Source organism: Neovison vison, chromosome 2, assembly GCF_020171115.1.
Source record: "Neovison vison isolate M4711 chromosome 2, ASM_NN_V1, whole genome shotgun sequence".
NCBI classification, from domain to species: domain Eukaryota; kingdom Metazoa; phylum Chordata; class Mammalia; order Carnivora; family Mustelidae; genus Neogale; species Neogale vison.
In genome coordinates this window covers 200,100,167-200,110,384 of record NC_058092.1, presented here as the reverse complement: position 1 = coordinate 200,110,384, position 10,218 = coordinate 200,100,167, and the positions used below count along the sequence as shown (strand labels likewise).

General features: G+C 47.6%; 1 protein-coding gene across 1 annotated transcript; it reads left to right on the top strand.

Moving 5' to 3' along the window:
- The first annotated feature begins 5,264 nt into the window (after window positions 1-5,264).
- FAM170B (family with sequence similarity 170 member B) lies at window positions 5,265-7,459 on the top strand. Its single transcript, XM_044236605.1, has 2 exons — window positions 5,265-5,391; window positions 6,708-7,459. The coding sequence occupies exons 1-2, from the start codon at window positions 5,280-5,282 to the stop codon at window positions 7,457-7,459; spliced, it is 864 nt and encodes a 287-aa protein (XP_044092540.1). The 5' UTR covers window positions 5,265-5,279.
- The last annotated feature ends 2,759 nt before the right edge of the window (window positions 7,460-10,218 follow it).

Below are 10,218 nucleotides of genomic sequence, written 5' to 3'. Positions count from 1 at the left end.
GGAGCCTGAGGAAGAGTTCTTCGTATTACATTTCTCTGTGGCTGAGTTTTTCCTTATGTGGTCCACTGACTCACTTCTTTTTAAATAGTTACAAGAAACAAGAGAAAATGAACTCAAAAGACAGTACTTCCTTACTCGAATCCTCAAAGGGTCAGCTATCTTCCTGCACTTTCTCTGTAACGTTGGCACAGGGCGGAGGTCGTCAATAATTCCTGGGGATTGGCCTTCCCCAGGAAAACTCCCCACTTGGGAGCCCACCCTGGCCGGCAGCAGCATCTGGGACGGGGTGGGGGGTCTCCCCGTTTTTCTCCCTCCCTCTGGTTGTTAAGTCTGATCAGAGGAGTGCTTTGTGGGGCAGCAGCAAGGGGGGTCCTGCCTCGAGGGGCCCTATTTTCTAGCATGAGGAGAAGAGCGTTGTCTACTGAAAACGTTTGCTCTATCCGCTGGGCCACAGAAATGTCAGGTCTGATGCCATGCCCGCCTGCCACGGCTCCCTGGCACCCTGGCCAGGCGGACAGGCAGTTTCTGGAGGCTCAAGCGGCTCTGGGGTGAACCAGTGGACTCTCCCTGTCATGGAGATTGTGGCATGAGCCAACCTCGGAGTTAGAAGGGAAGGGAGGGAGAAGGGGCGTCTCCGCTTCCTGCCGTGCCTGCGGCTGGGCTGCTTCCTGTCAGCCGCTTCCCGGCTGAGAAAACCAGAGGCTGGGAAGAGGAGGTCTTGGAAGAAAAGTTAAGGCTGGAAAACACTCTGGGCCTTCTTGATGAGGTTTAGGGCTGACATGCAATTTGTGAAATGAGTTGGCCGGGACTCAGAGCCCCACGAAAATGCTGTGTTGGTCCTTTTGGGGTTTTGTGCACCAACTCTCCTGGCTCTGACTGTGGAGCACGGAAGTTCTTGGCGAGGCTGGAGAACCAGCTGGAAAACTTCAGGGCCTGGGATGCAGTGGGCTGGGCGGGCCTGGGCCTTAACCATTCTTCCCTTCTTTTCCCTGGGGGAGGGCAGGACCCCGTAGGGACCGCCTTACTGAGCTAACTATCTGCGTGGAGCAAGGGGAGGGGCTCGGAAAGAGGGCCTTCCGTGGGCAGAAGCAACCCAGAGGCCACGTGGGGTGAGGGCTATCTGCACACCTTTGGTGGGGCTTTGCTCTAAGCCACCTGCTGGGGAGTGGCCTGGTAGGAAACGGGCATTAGGGCAGCAAGGCAAAGCAGTCGGGCCTCCAGCTCATCCCTCCTGCCCTGCCCGTGCCTCACCTAACCCCTCTGAGCTTCAACCTCCCTCTGGAAAATAGGGTTAATAATGCCCATCTAGCGGGGTCATTGGGAAGACTAATAGGGACATACGGAGATTCTGGGGGAATAAAGGAGCTGACTCATGTGACCTTGGATATTACTGTTTTGAGTAGAAAAAGTAAGAGCTAAAGAGAAAAGCAACCCTCCACAAACACTATGAGGTCGTTAGTGAAGCAACTACATCCAACTCCGAAACTGTTGTAGGTGAAACCTGGGAGTCAACAAACCCGTGAATGGATGGTGGGTGGCAGGAGACAGACTCCTAAGTTGTTTTTGGGGGAACCATCGGGCTCCCCCAGGACAGCGCACTACGCAATAGACGCTGGTCAACGAGCTGCTGAACTAGAACATATTTAAACATTACGGGTAAGATCAAAAGTCTGTTGAATTATGAGGGCCCCATAACAAATTGCCCCAAACCTCATAAAAAATGGAGCTCTTACTACGCTCACTGTTTCTGAGGGCAAGGAATTCAGGCAGGGCTGACAGCTGGATTTGGAGGGGATGGCTATTCTCTGCTCTGAGATGTGTGGGGACCCAGCTGGAAGATTCTAAAAGCTCGATGGCAGAGGCATCCGAAGGCTCATTCACTGGCGCATTTGCTGGTTGGCTGGGACCTTTGCCAGGGCTGCTGGCTGGAGCAACTCCGTGGGGCCTGGGGTTCTTCACAACATGGTGGCTGAGTCCAAAGGGATGTAGAAAGAGAAACAGGGAGATCGAGAGAGAGAACCAGGAGGAATCCCTATGGTCTTTTTATGGTCTTGAAAGTCTGGAAGCATTGCTCCCTGCCTTCTATTGGTGGAGGCAGCTACAAAGTCCACCTGGCTTCTGGAAGACAGAGACCCTCTCTCCATGCAGCAGTGTCGACATCACTCACGTTGTAAGAAGAGCATGTGGGATGGGAGATACACCAATGTGGCCATCTCTGGAAAATATAATCTCTTACAGCCCCATCTACTCTCTTTCCCTCTTCCAAGGTCACCACCGTTCCCAAGGGCAGGTGATGATCTTCAGATGTCCTCTATTCCTTTGCATGCATAGATAACTAAGACTTGGTTTAGGGCTTTTGTGGGAGGGGGTGTGTGTTTAATTTTCAGTTACTTAAGTGGAATTCCCTTGCATTTTTCCTTTTTGCAGTTCACGTGAATTCACTTATTAGTAGATACAGATCTGTATTTTTTACTATAGCATAGTATTCGACAGTTTGGTTATGGTGTAATTTATGTAACTGCTTTTTCTTTTGATGGATCTTTGAAATGTTTCCTTTCTCTTTTTCTCTTATAAATTAGATGGCAATAAATATTTCTCCAGGTGTGATTGCATGCCCATAGCACAAAATGTGAAAGTTTCCCAGGAAAGAGATGACTGAGTGAAAGAACACACCCACTTTTAATTGCATGGGTGCTCTCCAGTTGCCTTGAAGAAAGGCAGGTACACTGTTAGCAGGAGAGTATAAGTGTTCACTTCCTTACCCCCTCACGCTCCCGGAGAACTGTCAGTCTTTTTCATTCTTGCTTGTCTTAGGGGCAAACGCAATACACTGCACATCATGTGTTTTTAATTTGTAGTTTCCTCATTATAGTTAGGTTGAGTTGGGCTGAACATCTCATCTGTTTCTCAGCCATCTGCATTCCTTCTCCTGGGAATTGCTTGTTCATTTCCTTCACTGAGCTGCTCATGGCAGTTTCACTAAAAAGCAGAGAAATGCAAATTGAAACAATGAGGTTTTTTTAAGCTATGAAGTTAAGAAAAGATGACAAGGATTCCCGATGCTTGTGATGATTGATATCATTTAGGTTCAGAAAAACCAGCCTATAATTAGGGTGTTAACTTATAGTTTCTTTCTATACACTTTTAATTAAAACACAACCCCAGCGTCTTATGAAAATATTCCTAGTAGTTTTATATGAGGTAAGGCCAGTGGTGGCTTAAAAAAAATAGTGAATAAAAATTTTCAGCATCACTTACTCACTGAGTCTTCTTTTTTTCCTAGATTTTATTGTTTTTATCTCTTAAGTATAAATATATAGGGGCACTTGGGTGGCCCAGTTGGTTAAGTGTCTGACTCTTGATTTCGGCTCAGGTCATGATCTCAGGGTCATGGGATCAAGTACCGGGTTGGGCACCAAGCTCAGCAGGAGTCTTCAGGAGATTCTCTCCCTCTCCTTCTGCCCCTCCCCTGGCTCATACATCCGAGCTCATGCTCTCTCTCTCTTTAATAAATAAATAAAATCTTACAAAAATTCAAATATATAATGTGATCTTTTTCTGGACTACTTTTTTCTTCCATTGATGTACTTATTTTTTGCATGGTACCCCCTTATTTTTATAAGGCTAGCCTCTGGATTTATTTGGTAAGAGAGAACACGATCACTGTTATTTCCTCTTTCCACCAGGGGACATTATCTCTTTGTAGCTGTAAGTGTGACTTCTCATCACTCTGTAAAGCTCTGTGCTGTTCTCCTTCATGCAATGGCCTTTTGTTCTAGAGAGGAGAATATCTTCCTAGGTGCTGGCTGTGTGGGTGGTGTGGGGGTTACTTTGGAATCATAGGGATTATTTCCAATCATTACCTTTTCGAGCTATTTAGATTTGCGGATGCAGAGGAATAGAGGTGGTGACCCTGAGCAGAGGTGAGAGGGAACTGGAGAGAAGTATTTTGGAGAAAGTACATTCCAACATGAGGACCTCCAGGAGCAGAGAGAGAGGGCAGACGGGAAGATGTGCCAGAGTGACTGTGTCTGGACTGAGGTTTGTGCAGGTGGAGAATGGAGGGGACCCAAAGTCATGGGGTGAGAACCATCTTGCCTCAGGGCAGCAGAAAACCGAGATGCGGAGAGAAGGCAGATCTGCTAGGTAGGCGTGCCCTTGACAAATACCCTCAGAAGCTCCAATGTATTGTTTAGTCATTCACTGATTTGATGATTATTTCTAGAATGCTGGTTCATGTGTCAAGCATTATTCTAGATGCTAGGGGTGTGACAGAGGAAAACTGAATGGACTCTCTTCCTCATGGAGCTTACCTTTAAGAATAGAGATGAATACAGATTTTATGTATGTGCACACGTGTGCACATACATAAAATTGCCTGAGGGCAAAAACAAAAGCAGGGTAAGGGGGAAAGATGGGTGGACAGATGCTGTTTCAGCAGACTGTACTGAGAGATTGAGCCAAGAACTTAGAGCAAGGTGTGCCTGGTAGAAGGGCAAGTGCAAAGGCCCAGAGATAGGCTGTTCCTGGCACCTGGGAACTTAGGCCATGGAGGGCCAAGAGGTCTAAATGAGGCAAGGGTGCGACACTGGGGAGGAGGTAAGATGTTCAGTCATCTGCTGTTTCCTCAATATCAGGTAAGCCTATTTTGATACTGGGTGATGACAATGTGCGAACATGTGTGTACTTAAGTGAATGTGGTGTGAGTTAGAGTGTATGCATGCATGAACACATGTGTGTTGTTAGGCAAATGTGTGTATGAATTTGTGTGTGTGTTTGTGTGTGTATGAATGTGTATGTATGTGTCTCTGTGTTTAAATGTGTGTATTTATGTATGTTTGAGTGTATGTGTGTCTGAGTGATTATGTGTCAGTGTGAGGGTATGTGTGTTTATATATGTATAAATGTCTTTGTGGGGTATGTTTAGATGTTTGTGTGTCTATGTGTGTACAAGTGTTTATAGGGGTGTGTGTGTGTGTGTGTGTGTGTGTTCTGTGTTTTTGTCCCTGACAATAAACAAGACAGGAAAGTTCCCCATGGGGAAATGAGATCCTGATAGGAAGCCTCTCCTGGGCTGCAGGTGGGGTCTCAGTCTTTGCCATAGGTCACAGAACAGGCCAGTGTCATTGATGAGGTCACAGAATAAAGCCAGCATCCTAGTGACAGCAGGGAGCCCAGCAGCCACTCGGGCTGGGACCAGTGGAGGGCTTCAGCACAGCCCAAGCCATCTTTCACCAAAGAGCTGGAGCACTGAGTCCCCTGGGTGCTGGTGTCCAATCATGAAACGCCACTTCACGGACCACAGGGTAGAACAGTTACCCGCAGATGGCACCAGCCTCAGCCTGGCCAGCCCGGAGTCCATGGAAGAGGGCACGGAAGTGTGCTGGTCAGGTAGGTCCCAAGAAAGGGTGGAAGGGTGCTGCCAGCTGTGTCCCCTGGGAAGGAGGCCCCAGAGGATGAGGAGTGGGCATGGGGTCACCCCTCAGTGGTATTACCAAAGTGTTGTATTGGCCATAAAAATAGGTGGTGGGTATGCTTGAGGCCATTGTGAGTACCTGAGGGGATTTCAGAAGGTATGAGGATGAAACAGTAAAATGTTCATCATTATATATATTCATGTACATTGGACAAACAGAACTGGAATGTGAATCCCATGCTTTTGGAATAATACAAAGAAGTCCTTTATAATAAATTGAGTAAAGTTAATCTAGAGCATCAATTTGAAGACCACTATGAAGTGACCGTGGGTAGCACCTAAGGATAATACCAGCTCATCAGTCAGCTAAGCTCTTTTTGCCTCAGTTTCCTAATCTGTCAAATGGGAATTAAAACAAGGTGATTTCTTGGTTTTTTTTTTCAATATTAATGGAATTAAAACATGGCAAAGCTCTTAGATGGTGATGGGGTACAGTGAATGTTCAAGGAGAGGGCAAGATGCTCCCTCTGTAAGACGGAGACACGTCACAAATGCCAAAGGGTATTGTGGGGCTGGAAGGCCTTGTCCAAATCATGTCCCATGCATGGTTTTTGAGATTGGTTTGCTTGAGTTTATATTTAAATTTAAATATTCATATTTAAACAGAAATATTATCAGTTTTCAGTACACAATTTGCAGAATTTTGGAAAGTATACATTTGGTTAAGCACCAGCATGATCACGATATGGAATATTTTCACCATCCCCAAAGGCTCCCTAGTGACCATTTGAAATCAGTTACCCTGCATCTGCATTCCATCCACCCACCCACCCCCAGCTCCTGGTAACTCCTGATCTCTCCTCTCTCCCTGTAGTTTTACCTTTTCTGGAATGTCATCTAGGTAGAATCCTACACTATATGGGATTTCTGCCCTGGGGCTTCCATTTAGCATATGCATTAGAAATTCTTCCACGTTTTGTCAGTATCAGGGGATCATGCTTTTTACCAGTGGATAGGCTTGCCTGGTATGGATGTACCACCATTGGTCCATTCACCAGTAGATGGTCTTTGGGGGTTTAGTTGTTTCTGGCGATCTCGTTCATACATTGTTTGATCCTCATCATTACCCCACGAGGTAAGCATTGCCATCCTCATCTCAGAAGGAAACAGCCACAGGAGCAGAAGGCACATGCGCAGGGCCTTGGAGCCCGCACCCTTTCAGAGTCCTGAAGGTGGGTTTCAGTACTGATCCTTGCAGGGGGCACTGATGAAAATGTCCTTCCACTTCCAGGGGCCATAAAGAGAGAGCAGACATCTCCACGGCCTGGACCAGCTGTTCCCCATGAGGATGACGTCTACTTGGCCAGCAAGGCTCGGGCAATGCTAAGCTGGAGCAGCTCTCTGTCCTCCCAGTCCTCCTCCGAGTACCAGTCCTACTCCCAGTACCAGTCTTGTTACTCCTGCGCATACGACGACAAGGATGCCGCCCAGCAGAGCGTGTGCGCCTTCTACACCCACGTGCAGACTGTGCAGGGCGTGGCCGTGGCCTGGGAGACCGAGACGGGCTTCGAGCCTGTCAGCAGGAAACCCCGCATCCATGAAGCTGAGTTCATCAAGAGGCAGAGGAGGAAAGGCTCCTCCTTCGAGATGGCTTCCAACACAGACCTGCGCTGGGAACTGGAAGCCAGCAAGAATGACTGCTGCACAGAGGAGGATGACCCGGAGCTGCTGGGGTCCCTTGAGTGCTGCCTGCAGGAGCTGCGGGACACCCCAGACTGGCTGGTCACCACGAACTATGGGCTGCGCTGCGTGGCCTGCTGTCGGGTTTTCCCCACGTTGGAGGCTCTGCTCAAGCACGCCCAGTATGGCATCCAGGAGGGCTTCAGCTGCCAGATCTTTTTCGAGGAGATGCTGGAGAGAAGGCGGGCCCGGGGCCAAGTTCAGGAGCAACAGCTGGAGGAGGAGGAACAGAGCCCTTCGGAAGGCAGTGAATGTTCCAGGCCGCATGCCAGGGTGCTTCCCTTGCGGCAGCAGAAGGAGTGAGCTGGAGGTGATGGGCCCAGTCCTGCCCTCAACTCCGGCACCTCGGTTGCTCCTTCCCCTGTCAGCAGGACCGGAACTACAGGTGCCGGGGGATGAAAGCCAGCAGGAGCTAGAACTGGGCGGCCATGACAAGGGAAGGGGAAGATCCCCTCCAAAGGGCACAGCATTTCAACCAGAGTCCATTTCAAACCTGAATCCAAAGACGTGGGCTTCAAATGTTTCTGACCATGGTCACGAGATCTGAAGCCCGCAAGCCTGTGGCTACAGGGATTTCTATTTTTGTTGGTAAATCAAGCAGGTCATGACTCAAAGGAGAGCCAACTGCAGATGAAGCGTCAGCCCTATATTTTTCATTGTTAGGAACCCGCCATATGCCCTAGTTATGTCTTATTTTAGTGGGATTAAACTTGAGTAACTCAGAATTTAAGGCCATGTCTAAAGGAGTGGACCATGCTATTAGGTTGGAGCCGCAGGAAGTTGCCATTTCTGTAGGTTACACACCAGCACAGACACCTGGAGACAGGCAGGTTCCCAGAGGTAGAGATGGGGTCTGGGTAAGTCCTGCTACCTGTGAGTTCACATAGGTCAACCTTATGTTTTAAAATGTTGCAAAATTTGTTTGCACCCTCCTATGTGTCCCCAGCTCAGGGGGCTGCATTCATTCAAGAAAATACATGGAAGGCTCACTATGGATTAGGCTAATGAAACATACAGCCCAGCTGTCTAGTGAGAGGCAGATAGAATAGGCAATTACAAGGCAAGGGACTGAATCACATAAAATAGGTTGGGGGAGCTCAGTGGAGGCCCCCCCAAAAAAACTCACATTGGTTGATGAGGAAGGAAGACTTTCCAAAAGAGGCAATGTTCATAAAGGCTTGGAGGACAGGTAGAATTAGTAAGACCAGGCCTTCTCAGTCTTGCTGCTGTTGACATTTTGGGCTGAATAATTGTCTTTGTGTCAGGGAGGGCTGCCCTCTCCATTGTAGGTTGTTGGACAGCATCCCTGGCCTCCACCCACCAGATGCCAGTGGCATCCTCTTTCCTATAATTGTGACAATCAAAAATGTCCTGGATATTAACAAACATTCCCTGGAGGGCAAAATCACTGCTTGGTGGATAATCACTGAGCTGGACGAGAATGTGGATCTTAGAACAGGGAATGGCACAAGATCTTTGGTCAATTGCCAGTGACTCAGTCTGGTTGGAATACTGGAGACATTTCTCCCCTCATGTGCTCCATAAAGATTTAGTACCTGCTATGTGCCAGACACTGTACTGGGCATACAAAAAAACTGGTGAATAGGCATGCATGGTTTCCTATGGAGCTTATGGCTGGTGGCAAAAACAGACTCCATATATACATATTTAGAAATAACTATGGAAGTACTCGTTTTATGACCTCCAAGGCCCTCTATGGCGCAACTTTACTAACTTCTCCATCACCATTTTATAGCATTCACTGTTTCACTCACTGTGCTCCAAGCTCTCATACCTCAGGGCCTTTGCACTTACTCTCTCCTCTAAGTGGAGTGCAAATCCTTCCCTGTCACTCTTTTGGCTGACCCCTTGCTCATCCCGGAGGTTTCCGTTTTGTTACTTTTTCAAAGGGGATTTTCCCAATCGTGCTATCTTAGTGTAGGCTTCATTCTATTTGCAGATGGTTTTAAAAAGAGAAGTAGCATAATCTGATTCATATTTCAAACTCATTCTGGTTTTATGTTAAATATGGACTGGTACAGTTAAAAGAATAAGTAGGGAGATAGCTTAAGAGGCTCTTGGAGAAGTACAGACAAGGGACAATGTAATGCTTGCCTAAGGCTTGTCACAAACCATGAGGGAGTGCATGGATGTATTCAAGGCCTATTTGGGGACTTGGGGATGGGTGGATGTGGGGTGGGGGAAATGGGTTTGTCAAGGTAGACTTGCAGGTTCCTAGCAGGAGTAAATGGTAGGTGGTGGAACAGTACCGGATATGGGAAACTTTAGAGGAAAGTTGGCTCTCTCTGTGTGTGTGTGTGTGTGTGTGTGTGTGTGTGTACATGAGTACAAGTGTCTGCATGTGGATGTACATGTCGAGGATAGTGGAGGTTGAAGTCAACTAGGACAAGGTCAATTCTAAATGCGAATGACACATCCAAGTACAAATGTTGAGTGGTAAGTGGTGTATGATTTAGAACTCAGAAGATCAGTCTGGATTAGAAACAAATTAGAAAGCTAACAGCACATGATGGTACCATATTTAAAACCACAACAGTGGGTAGCTGAGGTTAAGAAGGGAGCTGGGTGGAGTTACACTGAAAGAGTGTGGCCGGAGAAGGAAAGAGAAATGGTGTGGGAGCTGCCACTTCAAGGTCAACAAAACTAAGATTATTTTGAGGAGGGATGAGCAGTGTCAAATGTGGGAGAATATGGGAGTGAGCTGAGGTTGAGACATTTTTCATTTCATCTGGCATGTGGAGGTTGCTGATGGCTTTGATGGGAGCAGTCTCAGGCTGAGTGGGGCAGAGGCCAGATGAGCACAGGCCAATAGTGGACATGAGGCCAACCACAGGGAACAAGCATAAGACAACTCTGTTGGCAAGGTTTGTTTAAAAGGGGAAGCAACCATGGCTGTAGCTGTACAAAAGGAAATAAAAAAGATGAAGATAGGGAAGGGAGCAAGTTTACATGCTAATGAGAATGAATCAGTAGAAAGGAGGAGACAGAATGCAAGAAAAATGGGGAAATCCTAGAACAGTGAAACAGGTGAGAGAGGGCTG